A 19,865-nucleotide genomic window follows, 5' to 3' on the forward strand; every position below is an offset into this window, starting at 1 on the left:
ACTGTGAGTACAGAGGGAGGAGGAGGAGGTATCCACTGTGAGTACAGAGGAGGAGGAGGAGGAGGAGGTCTACACTGTGAGTACAGAGGGAGGAGGAGGAGGAGGAGGTCTACACTGTGAGTACAGAGGGAGGAGGAGGAGGAGGTCTCCACTGTGAGTACAGAGGAGGAGGAGGAGGAGGTCTACACTGTGAGTACAGAGGGAGGAGGAGGAGGAGGTCTCCACTGTGAGTACAGAGGGAGGAGGAGGTCTACACTGTGAGTACAGAGGGAGGAGGAGGAGGAGGAGGTCTACACTGTGAGTACAGAGGGAGGAGGAGGAGGAGGTCTCCACTGTGAGTACAGAGGGAGGAGGAGGAGGAGGTCTACACTGTGAGTACAGAGGGAGGAGGAGGAGGAGGGCTCCACTGTGAGTACAGAGGGAGGCGGAGGAGGAGGTCTACACTGTGAGTACAGAGGGAGGAGGAGGAGGAGGGCTCCACTGTGAGTACAGAGGGAGGAGGAGGAGGAGGTCTCCACTGTGAGTACAGAGGGAGGAGGAGGAGGAGGTCTACACTGTGAGTACAGAGGGAGGAGGAGGAGGAGGAGGTCTCCACTGTGAGTACAGAGGGAGGAGTAGGAGGAGGTCTCCACTGTGAGTACAGAGGGAGGAGGAGGAGGAGGTCTACACTGTGAGTACAGAGGGAGGAGGAGGAGGAGGAGGAGGAGGAGGTCTCCACTGTGAGTACAGAGGGAGGAGGAGGAGGAGGAGGAGGTCTCCACTGTGAGTACAGAGGGAGGAGGAGGAGGAGGTCTCCACTGTGAGTACAACATGTCTCTCCCCCCCCAGGTTGACAACCTGACTGAGGGAACCTTCTATGAGTTTAAGATCCAGGCCGCCAACATGGCGGGTGTGGGCGTGGCCTCGGCCCCCAGCGCCCCCCTGAGGTGTGAAGCGTGGACCAATGAGGAGCCAGGTGGGAGTCACTGCTTCTCAAATAGATTAAAGGTGTTAATAAGAAAGAGAAATAAGAACCAAAAGCAACGTATTAAACTTCCGTATCCTCATTGATGTTATCCATCCTCCAGGCCCCGCCTACAACCTGAGCTTCAGCGAGGTCAGAGGTCAGTCCCTGGTCCTCCTGTGGAAGGCCCCGGTCTACACCGGAGCCGGCGCGGTCACCGGATATTTGGTGGAAATGGCCAAGAAGGGCTCGACTGAGTTCGTCTCTCTGACTCAGGAGGCGACGAGCCACCGCTACCTGCAGGTAGGAGAACAGCACTACCACTTTAGTCCACAGGGGGCGCCACAACCAACACTACCACTCTAGTCCACAGGGGGCGCCACAACCAACACTACCACTTTAGTCCACAGGGGGCGCCACAACCAACACTACCACTCTAGTCCACAGGGGGCGCCAGAACCAACACTACCACGCTAGTCCACAGGGGGCGCCAGAACCAACACTACCACGCTAGTCCACAGGGGGCACCACAACCAACACTACCACGCTAGTCCACAGGGGGCACCACAACCAACACTACCACGCTAGTCCACAGGGGGCGCCACAACCAACACTACCACGCCAGTCCACAGGGGGCACCACAACCAACACTACCACGGTAGTCCACAGGGGGCGCCACAACCAACACTACCACGCTAGTCCACAGGGGGCACCACAACCAACACTACCACTCTAGTCCACAGGGGGTGCCAGAACCAACACTACCACTCTAGTCCACAGGGGGCACCACAACCAACACTACCACGCTAGTCCACAGGGGGCGCCACAACCAACACTACCACGCTAGTCCACAGGGGGCGCCACAACCAACACTACCACTCTAGTCCACAGGGGGCGCCACAACCAACACTACCACGCTAGTCCACAGGGGGCACCACAACCAACACTACCACTCTAGTTCACAGGGGGTGCCAGAACCAACACTACCACTCTAGTCCACAGGGGGCACCACAACCAACACTACCACGCTAGTCCACAGGGGGCGCCACAACCAACACTACCACGCTAGTCCACAGGGGGCACCACAACCAACACTACCACGCTAGTCCACAGGGGGCGCCAGAACCAACACTACCACTCTAGTCCACAGGGGGCGCCACAACCAACACTACCACGCTAGTCCACAGGGGGCGCCACAACCAACACTACCACACTCGTCCACAGGGGGCGCCAGAACCAACACTACCACGCTAGTCCACAGGGGGCACCACAACCAACACTACCACGCTAGTCCACAGGGGGCGCCAGAACCAACACTACCACGCTAGTCCACAGGGGGCGCCAGAACCAACACTACCACTCTAGTCCACAGGGGGCGCCACAACCAACACTACCACGCTAGTCCACAGGGGGCACCACAACCAACACTACCACGCTAGTCCACAGGGGGCACCACAACCAACACTACCACTCTAGTCCACAGGGGGCACCACAACCAACACTACCACGCTAGTCCACAGGGGGCGCCACAACCAACACTACCACGCTAGTCCACAGGGGGCGCCAGAACCAACACTACCACGCTAGTCCACAGGGGGTGCCAGAACCAACACTACCACGCTAGTCCACAGGGGGCGCCAGAACCAACACTACCACGCTAGTCCACAGGGGGCGCCAGAACCAACACTACCACTTTAGTCCACAGGGGGCGCCACAACCAACACTACCACTCTAGTCCACAGGGGGCGCCAGAACCAACACTACCACGCTAGTCCACAGGGGGCGCCAGAACCAACACTACCACTCTAGTCCACAGGGGGCGCCAGAACCAACACTACCACTCTAGTCCACAGGGGGCATCAGAACCATCACTACCACTCTAATCCACAGGGGGCACCACAACCAACACTACCACTCTAGTCCACAGGGGGCGCCAGAACCAACACTACCACTCTAGTCCACAGGGGCCCAGAACCAACACTACCACTCTAGTCCACAGGGGCGCCAGAACCAACACTACCACTCTAGTCCACAGGGGCCAGAACCAACACTACCACTCTAGTCCACAGGGGGCGCCAGAACCAACACTACCACTCTAGTCCACAGGGGCGCAGAACCAACACTACCACTTAGTCCACAGGGGCGCCACAACCAACACTACCACTCTAGTCCACAGGGGGCACCACAACCAACACTACCACGCTAGTCCACAGGGGGCGCCACAACCAACACTACCACGCTAGTCCACAGGGGGCGCCACAACCAACACTACCACGCTAGTCCACAGGGGGCACCACAACCAACACTACCACGCTAGTCCACAGGGGGCACCACAACCAACACTACCACGCTAGTCCACAGGGGGCACCACAACCAACACTACCACTCTAGTCCACAGGGGGTGCCAGAACCAACACTACCACTCTAGTCCACAGGGGGCACCACAACCAACACTACCACGCTAGTCCACAGGGGCACCAGAACCAACACTACCACTCTAGTCCACAGGGGGCACCACAACCAACACTACCACGCTAGTCCACAGGGGCACCAGAACCAACACTACCACGCTAGTCCACAGGGGGCGCCAGAACCAACACTACCACTCTAGTCCACAGGGGGCGCCACAACCAACACTACCACGCTAGTCCACAGGGGGCACCACAACCAACACTACCACTCTAGTCCACAGGGGGCACCACAACCAACACTACCACGCTAGTCCACAGGGGGCACCACAACCAACACTACCACGCTAGTCCACAGGGGGCGCCACAACCAACACTACCACGCTAGTCCACAGGGGGCGCCAGAACCAACACTACCACTCTAGTCCACAGGGGGCGCCACAACCAACACTACCACGCTAGTCCACAGGGGGCACCACAACCAACACTACCACGCTAGTCCACAGGGGGCACCACAACCAACACTACCACTTTAGTCCACAGGGGGCACCACAACCAACACTACCACGCTAGTCCACAGGGGGCACCACAACCAACACTACCACTCTAGTCCACAGGGGGCACCACAACCAACACTACCACTTTAGTCCACAGGGGGCACCACAACCAACACTACCACGCTAGTCCACAGGGGGCACCACAACCAACACTACCACTCTAGTCCACAGGGGGCACCACAACCAACACTACCACTTAGTCCACAGGGGCACCACAACCAACACTACCACGCTAGTCCACAGGGGCACCACAACCAACACTACCACTAGTCCACAGGGGCACCACAACCAACACTACCACGCTGGTCCACAGGGGGCACCAGAACCAACACTACCACTCTAGTCCACAGGGGGCACCACAACCAACACTACCACGCTAGTCCACAGGGGCACCAGAACCAACACTACCACGCTAGTCCACAGGGGGCGCCAGAACCAACACTACCACGCTTAGTCCACAGGGGCCAGAACCAACACTACCACGCTAGTCCACAGGGGGCGCCACAACCAACACTACCACGCTAGTCCACAGGGGGCGCCAGAACCAACACTACCACTAGTCCACAGGGCCAGAACCAACACTACCACTTTAGTCCACAGGGGCGCCAGAACCAACACTACCACTTAGTCCACAGGGGCGCCAGAACCAACACTACCACTCTAGTCCACAGGGCCAGAACCAACACTACCACTTAGTCCACAGGGGCGCCAGAACCAACACTACCACTCTAGTCCACAGGGGCCAGAACCAACACTACCACTCTAGTCCACAGGGGGCGCCAGAACCAACACTACCACTCTAGTCCACAGGGGGCGCCAGAACCAACACTACCACTCTAGTCCACAGGGGGCGCCAGAACCAACACTACCACTCTAGTCCACAGGGGGTGCCAGAACCAACACTACCACTCTAGTCCACAGGGGGCGCCAGAACCAACACTACCACTCTAGTCCACAGGGGGCATCAGAACCATCACTACCACTCTAGTCCACAGGGGGTGCCAGAACCAACACTACCACTCTAGTCCACAGGGGGCACCAGAACCAACACTACCACTCTAGTCCACAGGGGGTGCCAGAACCAACACTACCACTCTAGTCCACAGGGGGCGCCAGAACCAACACTACCACTCTAGTCCACAGGGGGTGCCAGAACCAACACTACCACTCTAGTCCACAGGGGGCGCCAGAACCAACACTACCACTCTAGTCCACAGGGGGTGCCAGAACCAACACTACCACTCTAGTCCACAGGGGCGCCAGAACCAACACTACCACTCTCGTCCACAGGGGTGCCAGAACCAACACTACCACTCTAGTCCACAGGGGGCATCAGAACCATCACTACCACTCTAGTCCACAGGGGGTGCCAGAACCAACACTACCACTCTAGTCCACAGGGGGCATCAGAACCATCACTACCACTCTAGTCCACAGGGGGTGCCAGAACCAACACTACCACTCTAGTCCACAGGGGCGCCAGAACCAACACTACCACTCTAGTCCACAGGGGCGCCAGAACCAACACTACCACTCTAGTCCACAGGGGCGCCAGAACCAACACTACCACTCTAGTCCACAGGGGCCAGAACCAACACTACCACTCTAGTCCACAGGGCCAGAACCAACACTACCACTCTAGTCCACAGGGGGCGCCAGAACCAACACTACCACTCTAGTCCACAGGGGGCACCAGAACCAACACTACCACGCTCGTCCACAGGGGCGCCAGAACCAACACTACCACTCTAGTCCACAGGGGCCAGAACCAACACTACCACTCTAGTCCACAGGGGCCAGAACCAACACTACCACTCTAGTCCACAGGGGCCAGAACCAACACTACCACTCTAGTCCACAGGGGCGCCAGAACCAACACTACCACTCTAGTCCACAGGGGCCAGAACCAACACTACCACTCTAGTCCACAGGGGTGCCAGAACCAACACTACCACTCTAGTCCACAGGGGGCCAGAACCAACACTACCACTCTAGTCCACAGGGGCGCCAGAACCAACACTACCACTCTAGTCCACAGGGGCCAGAACCAACACTACCACTCTAGTCCACAGGGGCACCAGAACCAACACTACCACTCTAGTCCACAGGGGCGCCAGAACCAACACTACCACTCTAGTCCACAGGGCACCAGAACCAACACTACCACTCTAGTCCACAGGGGCCAGAACCAACACTACCACGCTAGTCCACAGGGGTGCCAGAACCAACACTACCACTCTAGTCCACAGGGGCGCCAGAACCAACACTACCACTAGTCCACAGGGGTGCCAGAACCAACACTACCACTCTAGTCCACAGGGGCGCCCAGAACCAACACTACCACTCTAGTCCACAGGGGTGCCAGAACCAACACTACCACTCTAGTCCACAGGGGGCGCCAGAACCAACACTACCACTCTAGTCCACAGGGGGTGCCAGAACCAACACTACCACTCTAGTCCACAGGGGGCACCAGAACCAACACTACCACTCTAGTCCACAGGGGGCGCCAGAACCAACACTACCACTCTAGTCCACAGGGGGCGCCAGAACCAACACTACCACTCTAGTCCACAGGGGGAGAACCAACACTACCACTCTAGTCCACAGGGGGCGCCAGAACCAACACTACCACTCTAGTCCACAGGGGGCATCAGAACCATCACTACCACTCTAATCCACAGGGGGCACCACAACCAACACTACCACTCTAGTCCACAGGGGGCGCCAGAACCAACACTACCACTCTAGTCCACAGGGGGCGCCAGAACCAACACTACCACGCTAGTCCACAGGGGGCGCCAGAACCAACACTACCACGCTAGTCCACAGGGGGTGCCAGAACCAACACTACCACTCTAGTCCACAGGGGGCGCCAGAACCAACACTACCACTCTAGTCCACAGGGGGTGCCAGAACCAACACTACCACTCTAGTCCACAGGGGGCGCCAGAACCAACACTACCACTCTAGTCCACAGGGGGTGCCAGAACCAACACTACCACTCTAGTCCACAGGGGGCGCCAGAACCAACACTACCACTCTAGTCCACAGGGGGCATCAGAACCATCACTACCACTCTAATCCACAGGGGGCACCACAACCAACACTACCACTCTAGTCCACAGGGGGCGCCAGAACCAACACTACCACTCTAGTCCACAGGGGGTGCCAGAACCAACACTACCACTCTAGTCCACAGGGGGCGCCAGAACCAACACTACCACTCTAGTCCACAGGGGGCGCCAGAACCAACACTACCACTCTAGTCCACAGGGGGTGCCAGAACCAACACTACCACTCTAGTCCACAGGGGGCATCAGAACCATCACTACCACTCTAATCCACAGGGGGCACCACAACCAACATTACCACTCTAGTCCACAGGGGGCGCCAGAACCAACACTACCACTCTAGTCCACAGGGGGTGCCAGAACCAACACTACCACTCTAGTCCACAGGGGGCGCCAGAACCAACACTACCACGCTAGTCCACAGGGGGTGCCAGAACCAACACTACCACTCTAGTCCACAGGGGGCGCCAGAACCAACACTACCACTCTAGTCCACAGGGGGCGCCAGAACCAACACTACCACGCTCGTCCACAGGGGGGCGCCAGAACCAACACTACCACGCTAGTCCACAGGGGGCGCCATAACCAACACTACCACGCTCGTCCACAGGGGGCGCCAGAACCAACACTACCACTCTGGTCCACAGGGGCGCCAGAACCAACACTACCACTCTAGTCCACAGGGGGCGCCAGAACCAACACTACCACGCTCGTCCACAGGGGGGCGCCAGAACCAACACTACCACGCTAGTCCACAGGGGGCGCCATAACCAACACTACCACGCTCGTCCACAGGGGGCGCCAGAACCAACACTACCACGCTAGTCCACAGGGGGCGCCAGAACCAACACTACCACGCTAGTCCACAGGGGGCACCACAACCAACACTACCACGCTCGTCCACAGGGGGCGCCAGAACCAACACTACCATGCTAGTCCACAGGGGGCGCCAGAACCAACACTACCACTCTAGTCCACAGGGGGCGCCAGAACCAACACTACCACTCTAGTCCACAGGGGGCACCAGAACCAACACTACCACGCTCGTCCACAGGGGGCGCCAGAACCAACACTACCACGCTAGTCCACAGGGGGCGCCAGAACCAACACTACCACTCTAGTCCACAGGGGGCGCCAGAACCAACACTACCACGCTCGTCCACAGGGGGCGCCAGAACCAACACTACCACTCTAGTCCACAGGGGGCGCCACAACCAACACTACCATGCTAGTCCACAGGGGGCGCCAGAACCAACACTACCACTCTAGTCCACAGGGGGCGCCACAACCAACACTACCATGCTAGTCCACAGGGGGCGCCAGAACCAACACTACCACTCTAGTCCACAGGGGGCGCCAGAACCAACACTACCACTCTAGTCCACAGGGGGCACCAGAACCAACACTACCACGCTCGTCCACAGGGGGCGCCAGAACCAACACTACCATGCTAGTCCACAGGGGGCGCCAGAACCAACACTACCACTCTAGTCCACAGGGGGCGCCACAACCAACACTACCATGCTAGTCCACAGGGGGCGCCAGAACCAACACTACCACACTCGTCCACAGGGGGCGCCAGAACCAACACTACCACGCTCGTCCACAGGGGGCGCCAGAACCAACACTACCACACTCGTCCACAGGGGGCGCCAGAACCAACACTACCACGCTCGTCCACAGGGGGCGCCAGAACCAACACTACCACACTCGTCCACAGGGGGCGCCAGAACCAACCCTACATGAAAGTCCCTTGTAGTAACTTTAAAGTGTTTCTACTGACATTGATTACATCCCTAAAACTCTGTTTATCAAAATAATAAAATAGGAATAAAGGCGTGTACATGTGAAGGTGTTAGAAGGTGTTAGAAGGTGTAGAAGGTGTTAGAAGGTGGAGAAGGTGGAGAAGGTGTAGAAGGTGTAGAAGGTGTAGAAGCTGTTCCCGTGGCGACCTGCAGGTGAGCGGTCTGGAGGAGGGGGAAACCTACGTGTTCAGAGTCCGTGCCGTCAACGCTGTCGGAGCCGGGAGGGCCTCCGCGCTGTCGGAGCCGGTCTGTGCCCAAGCGCTGCCAGGTGACATGTTCACTACAGCTCAGGTTATTTGTCTAACACGAGAGAGTTTCAGCATTTAAATATGGTAATTATCCATTTTGAATTCTAAGAATGTTCTTAATAATGTCTCCTATATGACCTCAGTGCTGTCAAGTTATGAAGTTATTTTTTTTAAATTCCTCGGTAGAACCATTTTATTGTTAACAAAATACTAAATAGTTTTGCTATCTTTGAATGTGAGTTTTACATAAAGCTCAGTCTAATTATTATCAGTGTTATTACCCGGATATAACCTATTTATTACCTGTTTATTACCTGTTTATTACCTATTTATTACCAAGCTGTTACCCAAACAGATGAATCGTTGACCTAAAGATGCAGAAACATCAGTTTTTGGTTTTGGACTGGCAACACTGAGATAGAAAGAGGGAGGGGAGCGAAAGGGGGGAGAGGGAGAAAGGGGAGGTAGAGAGAAAATGGAAGAGAAAGGAGGGAGAGAGAAAGGAAGAGAGGGAGGGAGAGGGAGAAAGGGGAGGTAGAGAGAAAATGGAAGAGAAAGGAGGGAGAGAGAAAGGAAGAGAGGGAGGGAGAGGGAGCAGGAGAGAGTTAGGGGGAGAGAGAGAGAGTGAGAGAGAGAGAGGGGGGAGAAAGAGACAGAGAGAGAGAGGGAAAAGAGAGAGAGAGACAGAGGGAGAAAGAGAGAGAGAAAGAGAGGGAGAAAGAGAGAGAGAGGGGGAGAAAGAGAGGGAGAAAGAGAGAGGGAGAGAGAGAGGGGGAGAAAGAGATAGAGAGAGAGAGGGAAAATTATTAGATACATATGTAAATAAAGCATATATATATATATATGTATATATGTATGTATATATATATACATATATATATATATATGTATATATGTATATATTCATATATATATATATATTTTAATATATATATATGTATATATATACATATATAAATATAAATTTATATATATACATATATATGTATATATTCATATATATATATTTTTATATATATATATGTATATATATACATATATAAATATAAATGTACATGCTCCCAGGCACCCAGGAGATCGTGGCCGGCGTGGACGAGGTGACCGGAGACGTCTTCCTGTCCCTGGAGGCCTGTGAGATCTGTGAGACCTCAAAGTTCGTCTGGTCCAAGAACTACAAAGCCATCGGGGACTGCCCCCGGGCCGTCGCCACGGAGACGGGCCGAACGTGAGCCTCACTTACGCGCCGTGCTCGACTTCGTGCTTCCGTTAGCTTCGGTTAGCTTCCGTTAGCTTCTATTAGTGTCCGTTTGCTTCTATTATCTTCTATTAGTGTCCGTTAGCTTCTGTTAGCATTTAATTAGTTAATTAATTAACTAGACGTGTACAAACTGAACCCGCGTTTACATTTAATGCGCAATAAGTGGGATTTAACTTTCACAAATTATCAGAAAATGTAGGAGGAAATTACAGAAAAAAATGTGACAAAACAAAGTTCCGTGACACGGTAACATTTCCGTGGTTCCTCAGCTCCCGACTGACTTTCACCAACCCGGATAAAGACGACCTGGGCCGGTACTCCGTGGTGGTCACCGACACGGACGGCGTCTCCTCCAGCCAAACGCTGACTGAGGACGGTGGGTAGTGCGGCTTGTTGTTGTTGTTGTTGTTGTTGTTGTTGTTGTTGGTCTGATGCTCATGTTTCCTGTGTGGGATCCTTTCTGCAGCCCTGAACACGATGCTGGAGCTCAGCTACGCCATCAGACATCCCGGTGAGTGCTGAGCCGACGTCTCTTGGCTCCATCGCCGGGTCCTCGGGGCGCTCACCTTGTTGTTGTTGTTGTTGTTTGCAGTTGTTCCTCTGAAGCACGGCCTGAACTATGAGATCTTGGAGAAGGGTCACGTCCGCTTCTGGCTGCAGGCCGTGAAGCTGACGCCCGCCGTGTCCTACAGGTTCATCGTCAACGACAAGGAGGTCAAAACCGGCGAGGTACAAATGTTCAACATTCATGATTCCCAGTGAGGGCGGAGCTGAAGGGCTCCATGTCTTCAAGTGTTTTGGTTGGATGAGCTTCAAAGGTCAGGACCCCCGCTTTTATTTTTAATACATTTAATTTTTGTATTCATATTTATTTTCATTATTATTTAATTTTATAATTTGAGAAACAGAATAAAACAACAATTACAAAAATATATATAATATAATATATAATTTAATATATTTCATTGTTTTATTCTATGTCTATGTTTATTGTTATTCACTATTTATTATTTATTATTTATAAAAGTTTAAAAATATCAAAAAGTAAATATAATATATAATTGAAAATATATATTTTATTATTATATTCTATGTTTATTGTAATTCACCTTTTATTTTTGAATTATTTATTATGTATTTTAATTTTAATAAACAGAACAAAAATAAAAAAATCTACAATAAAAAAATGTTTTATTGTTTATTCTATGTCTATGTTTATTGTTATTCAACTTTTTTTTATTTTTTATATTTACTATTAATTTTAATTTTAATAAACAGAATAAAACAACAGAACAATATAAATACGGTTCGACATGAAGTTGCTACTTTTTGTAAATAAAATAAAAAAGAATTCTGGCCGTTTATTACATGCATTAATAACACATGCAGACTTAGAATTCATGAACATCGGCTGTAAAGAGGATTTCTCCTCTCAGGGCATGAAGATCAGCCACGACGTGGCCTCCGGGGTCATCCAGATGACGGTGGACCACTTCACCAGAGCCAACGAGGGAACCTACACGGTCCAGATCCACGACGGCAAGGCCAAGACCCAGAGCTCCCTGGTGCTGGTGGGAGACGGTGAGGCTCCTCACCCTCGCATCACTCACGCCATGAGATAAACATCCGGCTATTCAACGCGAGGAAGGGATGTATGATTAATATACAATCATTAACTTTTTAAAGATTTATTTCCCCTCAGAATTATTGTATGTGTTAATATGAATATATATATATTTATTTATTTATTTACATATTTATATATATAATATTAATTCATATTAACATTTAAATTAATTTAAATTAGTACATATATATATATTAATTCATATTAAAATGTACAATAATATATATGAATCAATATTAACATTAAAATTAATACATAGATATTTAGTTATATTAACATTTAAATTAATGTACATATATATATTTATATTCATATATATATAAACTTAATTAATATGACCATTTAAATGAATTTACACTAATATAAATGCATTCATATTAAAATACAATAATATATATTAATTAATTTTAACATTTATATGTATATATATTAATTAAGTAATATTAAAATGTAGATTAATATATATATATATTTAAGTAATATTAAAATTCAGTTTTATCTATATATATGGAGAGAGCTTCATCAAGAGAAGTAAATAAACCATGAGCTCCAGAGGTTTTTCAAAAGAGACGAAATACTTCAACATTCTGCGAATAAAAAGAGTCAAATTAAAAGATATTTAATATCGGCTCATAGTTGCATCATCAAAAACAAATATTCTGGTTTCATGTTCACATGAAATCAAATCAGTGGTGGAAAGTAACTATAACTTTAAAGAATATCATTTTAATTATATGCTTTTTATATTCTTAGTCCACTGCAGGTATCAGACAGAGTCACTTGTTTACATACAAAATAGATGCTTAGTTTTATATATAAATATTATTATTCCATATTTATTGATGGTTTCTAGTGTGTTTTTTCTTCCAGTGTTCAAAGTCGCTCTGAAGGAGGCCGAGTTTCAGAGGAAGGAGCACATCAGGAAGCAAGGTACCGACCCAGAGAACAAACACCGCGGCTCTTTGTTTGTTTGTTTGTTTGTTTGTAATGACGCCACGGGAAAACAGACACGCAGGACCTTTTTGGTCCGGTCTCGTCACTTTTGTGTATTTTTATGCATATTTAAAAAAGTAAAAATGAATATGTTGTAAATGGAGCACATTTAGGAGGATTGATGTTCTATTATTTTATTTGATGTCCTAAAATGATCCACCTCTTCATTCCAGGTCCTCATTTCTCTGAGTACCTGTACTTCACCGTCACTGAGGATTGCACCGTCATGCTCGCCTGCAAGGTTCACACCATCGTTACCCTCGCTCCTCTTTCCCCCGATGACAATAATGATTGTTTGTTTGTTTGTTTTGTCAGGTGGCCAACGTGAAGAAGGAGACGTCCTTCCGCTGGTACAAAGAAGACGACGAGATCGTTCCAGAAACTCTTCCCAATGTGATGTCTGGAGCCTGCGCTCTCCCCATCCCTCTGGTAACTACGGCAACATCCACACCCACACATATATTCCTTTATATTATTGTAAATATTTGTATTACTTCATATATATATATATATATAAATATATCTATTAATTTAAATGTCAATATTAATTAATATATATATTATTCTCAATATTAATATTATTAACATATTAATTTAAAATCATTTAAATGTTGATGTTCATTTGTATATCGAATTAAATGATATAATATATATATGATATATTATTCTAAATATTATAATTAGTTATTATATTATTATTTTATATTAATTGTTTAATTGTTTTAATATAAACATATTTTGTGATGTTACTACTGCTGCTTGATGATAATACTAATACTAATAATAATAATAATGTTTTATTCCCCAGTTTTCTAGGAAAGATCAGGGCATCTTCAAGGCCGTGCTCAGTGACGACAGAGGGAAGGACACATCTCTGTTCGACATATCTGGCAACGGTAATAATAATAATAATAATAATAATAACAACAATACACTTGATTTGACTGACACCTTTATTACAATAGAAGCAGTTTAAAGTGCTTTTTATTTAAAGTATAAATGTTGCTTTGCGTTGCATTGAAAGCAAACTACTTTTATAATCAACTAAAAGAGACATTTAAATGAATAAAGAGAGAACATTTGACAAAGTGTGGCTCCCTGTCACATTTTTTGAGAAACCCTCTACTCTTCTACTATTTCTTATTTTTATCTATTTAGGAATTACATTTGTCTATTTCTTCTCTCGACCTATTTTTTTAATTTTCTGATTCCATTATTTTTTGCCTAATTCTTCCTTTTCCTCTGTATTGTGGTCTCTCATTGTAACTTTATTCCTCCATAAATTAGAATATATCATCTGCTTTGTGTTAGTTTTAGTTGGAGCATGTGGAGCTTACAGTTTTATTCATTATTGACAATCAAGTAAAAAAGACAAAAGTCATTTAAAAACAGGAAAAGGCTGTAATGTATTCTGTGTCTTCGATTCTCAGTGTTTGATGACATCATCAACGCCATCGCCCGGAATGCTGGTGAGTCCGATTAGCTGATAAAAATATGTCGACTGTGACAAGACAATATTTAATTTTAAATTTATTTCATTACATTACATGTCATTTGGCTGACGCTTTTATCCAAAGCGACTTACAATACTGTTACATTCATTCACCGGAGACACAGCTACAGGGAGCAACTCAGGGTTAAGTGTCTTGCTCAAGGACACATCGACTAGGGCGGGGATTGAACCTCCAACCCCCTGATTGAAAGACGGACCTGCTACCCACTCACCCATAGTCACCCTAGTCACACATTTTTAAAATTTATTTCACATATTTTAATATATACAGGACTGTCTCAGAAAATTAGAATATTGTGATGAAGTTCTTTATTTTCTGTAATGCAATTAAAAAAACAAAAATGTCATGCATTCTGGATTCATTACAAATCAACTGAAATATTGCAAGCCTTTTATTCTTTTAATATTGCTGATTATGGCTTACAGCTTAAGAAAACTCTAAAATCCTATCTCATAAAATTTTAATATTTCCTCAGACCAAGTAAAAAAAAGATTTATAACAGCTGAGTGTTTGTCAAGGCTCAGGAAACCCTTGCAGGTGTTTCGAGTTAATTAGACAATTCAAGTGATTTGTTTAATACCCTACTAGTATACTTTTTCATGATATTCTAATATTTAGAGATAGGATATTTGAGTTTTCTTAAGCTGTAAGCCATAATCAGCAATAAATCAGAATAAAAGGCTTGCAATATTTCAGTTGATTTGTAATGAATCCAGAATGCATGACATTTTTTTTTTTTAATTGCATTGCAGAAAATAAAGAACTTCATCACAATATTCTAATTTTCTGAGACAGTCCTGTATATATATATATAAATATAAAAATAAATAAATATTATATATATATATTATATATATATGTATCTATGTTTATATTATATATATTTAATTAAAACATATTTATTAAATATATAATATATATATATATTTGATTATATATTTACTTATTTAATTAAATCTAAATTAAATATATATTATATATATTTTTAATAAAGATTCAATATATATTATAAATATATTTGATTATATATAAGTTTCTTATTAAATACATATATAATATATAAATATATATATATATAAATATATATATTATTAAAAAAATACGATTTAAATTTGAAAGCATTTCTATTTTTCTTTAAATATTTCAAAATGTTGAAATGCTAAATGTTCATGCCGTTGAGTGCGCGGCACCTGTGACCCTGAGCTGTTGTTTCAGGTGCGTCCGCCTCCGAGCTGGTGCTGCAGTGCACACCAGAGGGCATCCGGCTGCAGTGCTACATGAACTACTACACGGAGGAGATGAAGACCGCCTGGAAACACAAGTACACACTCTCCAAAACACACAACTACAACGTGCAAAAAGATTAGTTCGTGAACATCCACGTACGGGGATATTTTGCAACCAGAGACTGAAACAGAAACAAAGAATATCTCCAGCTCTCATGTACAAAAACATCATATTGCGTCAAGATAATTAGACGTATGTTCACACTGTGCGGTGCACAGGGCGTCGTGTGGTGCCTCCTTGAGTCGTCGAACACACCTGCAGGGGTTTCACACGTCAAAAATACATCCGCTTTTATTCAAGGAATGTCACCCTATAGCTGCAGCAGAAACACACAGCACCGGTTCATTTTGATTCCTGCCACTCCACTCCCTGGGAAATTCCTCCGGAGCCAGTTTCTAGGTATTTTTGCACTTCCTGTCGCTTCAAGTCAACGTGTAAATTTTTTACGAGTAAGTAATTTTGTCCAAAAACATAAAATAGGCAATTAAATTAGGTAATTAAATTAGGTCATCGAACGCCTCTGTGGTGAATTTAGAAGCTTTTAGGCGTCATTTCCTATCAAACTTTTAATACATTTTTTTTATTTTTTTATTTTTAAATATATATTAACTAATAATAAACGTGGTGTTTGTTTGTGAAGAGGATTTTAATCTAGTTTGTTTACCTCAGAGATCATTTTTATTCAATAATCCAAAATGGGAAGAAAAAAACTAAACAATAAATGAACATCAGCTTCTCTGCCGCTAACTTCCCGTTAGCATACATAAACAACACATCCGGCCTCCTTCAGAGTGGAGGAGTGACTCCTTTGTGACCTTTGTGTCCTTGTGACCTTATGATCTTGCGACCTGCAGGGAGAGTAAGATCGCCTCCTCGGAGAAGATGCGCATCGGGGGCACGGCGGAGATGGCCTGGATGCAGATCTGTGACCCGTCCGACAAGGAGAAGGGAAGCTACTCCATCGAGATCTCAGACGGCGTGCAGACTCACGCCAGAACCTTCGACCTCTCCGGACAGGGTACACACTTATTAGAATAGTGAAGGCGATTTTACTTGTCATGCATTTTATTATTATTTAATTCTGGAGACATTATTTTTCATTTTTAAATATATATTTTAATTACTTCTATATTTTTTATTTCCTACTTTACTCTGTAGCTATTATTATTATTATTATTAGTAGTAGTAGTAGTAGTAGTAGTAGTATTAGATAATTTTTAAAATATATATATTTTTAGTTATTTCTATATCAACTTCTATATATATTTTTTTTATTTCCTATAAACTTGGAATACATTTTATTACTATTATATTCCATAGCCATTATTTAAAATGTTTAAATATATTGAGCCAATTCTATATATTTTTTAATTCCTATACAACATTTGATTATTTTACTCTCTCGCCATTATTTTTTATTTGTATATATTTATTTAGTCATACTCTTTCTTTATGTTTTATTTCTTGCAGCATACACCGATGCCTACGAGGAGTACCTGAGGCTGAAGTGAGTTATTACTCTAGTTTGTGAACATGCATCTTTAAACTGTGTCTTTTATTATTTTAATAAATTGTATATTCTTCTTTTCTTTTAGGGTGGCGGCATTTGCCGAGAAGAGTGAGTATAAAAATATTTAATATCCTCTTAGTGGGAGCTTTTTTTAATTTAAAGGACGTATTTGCTGAACCTTGTTTATATAGAGACGGGTTTATACCGTCGGCCATGTTTCACAATGTAAACAAGGAGAGATCCTCCAATAAAGTATAATTATACTGTATTATTAATACAGAAGTATCCTGCAATAAAGTAAAATTATACTGTATTATTAATACAGAAGTATCCTCCAATAAAGCAAAATTATACTGTATTATTAATACAGAAGTATCCTCCAATAAAGTATAATTATACTGTATTATTAATACAGAAGTATCCTGCAATAAAGTAAAATTATACTGTATTATTAATACAGAAGTATCCTGCAATAAAGTAAAATTATACTGTATTATTAATACAGAAGTATCCTGCAATAAAGTAAAATTATACTGTATTATTAATACAGAAGTATCCAATAAAGTAAAATTATACTGTATTATTAATACAGAAGTATCCTCCAATAAAGCAAAATTATACTGTATTATTAATACAGAAGTATCCTCCAATAAAGTATAATTATACTGTATTATTAATACAGAAGTATCCTGCAATAAAGTAAAATTATACTGTATTATTAAAACAGAAGTATTCTCCACCATAGTAGTACTTGCTTGTCGTCAGTAGTACTTGTGAGTACCCAGTGGACCTCCTCTCTCCTCAGACCGCGGCCGGGTGGTGGGCGGTCTTCCTGACGTGGTCACCATCATGGAGGAGAAGGTGAGGACCAACATGGCGTCATTCCTTTGTTTAGTTGACGTGGCCCTTTAATTGGCCCTTCGCTAAGTCCCGCCCCTCGAATACAGACTGGCCAATCAATAGCATCGTCCATGCGGTGGTTTCAGATTCCCTTCACGCCCCCGGCTGGTTTTGTGGATTTTGAGCTGACGTGAAAGTGAGACTCGTCCCTGAAGCTAAACGTTAGCTTGAAACGTTAGCGCATCATTAACTAGCGTTAGCGCACATTTGCTATGCTAGCCAGTGAATAAAGAGGAACAGTGTTGTTCTTTAGTATCTTCTTCTATCTTTATCGTTTTAACCTGTTTTCACTGCTGAAAACTGGTGGGAGGGGGCGGGGCTTAACCAAGGGTCAAATGTTGTTGGTACCTTCCTTTTTCAATACATTTGGACTTGATTGGACTCTTCTCTCCTCAGTCCCTGAGCCTGACCTGCACCGTGTGGGGCGAGCCGACCCCCGAGGTCTCCTGGTTCAAGAACGAGCAGGAGGTGGCCTCCACCGAGCACGCCAAGGTCACCTTCGAGGGCGGCAAGTTCGCCAGCCTGGTGATCACCAAAGTCACGCCCGACGACTCCGGCAAGTACAGCATCAACGTGCGGAACAAGTACGGCGGCGAGTTCGTGGAGATCACCGTCAGCGTCTACAAGCACGGCGAGAAGCTGCCCGAGCCCAAACTGGGACAGCCCAAAGCGGCCGCGGCGCCCGCCGCCGCCGAGCCGCCAAAGTCCCCGGCCACGCCCTCCAAGACCCCGACCCCTTCTAAGAGCCCGGCGTCCATGAAGAGCCCGACTCCGGCCTCCACCCCGGTGCCCAAGTCCCCGACCCCGACTCCAAAGTCTCCGACCCCGCAGCGCGCCGTCAAGTCGCCCACCCCGACCCAGTCCCTGAAGTCTCCAACCCCACCGAGGAAGTAAACGACGGGGGGCGGGGTTACGTCTGAAAGGGGCGGGGTTACGTCTGAAAGAGGCGGGTTTCGTTTGAAAGAGGCGGGTTTCGTCTAAAAGAGGCGGGGTTACGTCCAAAGGGGGGATTCATTAGCATGAGTGAAATCAGGAGGCGTTGAAAGTTTTATGTAGAAGTCGTCGCCGGAAGCTTTAGAGTCTTTGAGGGGGGGGGGAGGGGGGAGAAAGGCACAACAACTAATATAAATAAATAAACAAGATGTTTACGTTCAGTGTTTTTAAAGCTGCACCTTCCACTCTGCGTTTAAGGATACTTCCTGTTAATTACATCATTTGAATCTCAGCGGCGACGTCAGGTTTACACAAGCTGCCGTTAAAACGTTAAAACGTTACCATATACCTGGTTACCATAGAAACGACGACCGAGACGATGGACGTCAGATCAAACGTTTGTTATGAACAGGAATTAACCTTCTTTTTTTTTTAAAGTGGCTGATTGGGGGATCTGGGGTTAAGTTGCTTCAGATACCAGATTAATTATTATTGTTTAGTTTTTTCCCCCACAATGCATTGTGATGGCAATAAACTCTCAACCTCCTTCTGATGTCTCTGATTGGTCTGTTCTCTGCCTCGGATACACCACCGTCCAATCGTAATTCAGCGGTTGTATTCAATAATAACTACACAAAAAAAGTATAATTTATCCAATAAATGTATTATTTAAACTTGAAAAAGTGAAAATAATAATAATGATAATGTTTATATGTTTATATAAATATATATTTAAATGTCTTTGAGTGTCGAAATGTGCTATATAAATTAAAAGTATTATTATTATTATTATTATTATATATAAATA

General features: G+C 46.0%; 1 protein-coding gene across 1 annotated transcript in view; it reads left to right on the forward strand.

Annotated features, from left to right (window-relative positions):
* Nucleotides 1–19,604, forward strand: part of myom2a (myomesin 2a) — a 35,578-nt gene extending 15,974 nt beyond the window's left edge. Inside the window, exons 22-40 of the mRNA XM_056408665.1 lie at nt 829–955; nt 1,068–1,246; nt 8,941–9,055; nt 10,101–10,260; nt 10,563–10,669; nt 10,760–10,804; nt 10,886–11,022; nt 11,730–11,874; nt 12,791–12,850; nt 13,087–13,154; nt 13,229–13,342; nt 13,722–13,809; nt 14,344–14,382; nt 15,643–15,748; nt 16,569–16,732; nt 17,185–17,221; nt 17,310–17,332; nt 18,030–18,085; nt 18,521–19,604. Coding sequence (XP_056264640.1) covers nt 829–955; nt 1,068–1,246; nt 8,941–9,055; nt 10,101–10,260; nt 10,563–10,669; nt 10,760–10,804; nt 10,886–11,022; nt 11,730–11,874; nt 12,791–12,850; nt 13,087–13,154; nt 13,229–13,342; nt 13,722–13,809; nt 14,344–14,382; nt 15,643–15,748; nt 16,569–16,732; nt 17,185–17,221; nt 17,310–17,332; nt 18,030–18,085; nt 18,521–19,018 — 2,268 coding nt within the window. The 3' untranslated portion in view covers nt 19,019–19,604. The remainder of the gene's footprint in view (nt 1–828; nt 956–1,067; nt 1,247–8,940; nt 9,056–10,100; nt 10,261–10,562; nt 10,670–10,759; nt 10,805–10,885; nt 11,023–11,729; nt 11,875–12,790; nt 12,851–13,086; nt 13,155–13,228; nt 13,343–13,721; nt 13,810–14,343; nt 14,383–15,642; nt 15,749–16,568; nt 16,733–17,184; nt 17,222–17,309; nt 17,333–18,029; nt 18,086–18,520) is intronic.
* The last annotated feature ends 261 nt before the right edge of the window (nt 19,605–19,865 follow it).

Source organism: Pseudoliparis swirei, chromosome 24 (genome assembly GCF_029220125.1).
Source record: "Pseudoliparis swirei isolate HS2019 ecotype Mariana Trench chromosome 24, NWPU_hadal_v1, whole genome shotgun sequence".
NCBI lineage: Eukaryota > Metazoa > Chordata > Actinopteri > Perciformes > Liparidae > Pseudoliparis > Pseudoliparis swirei.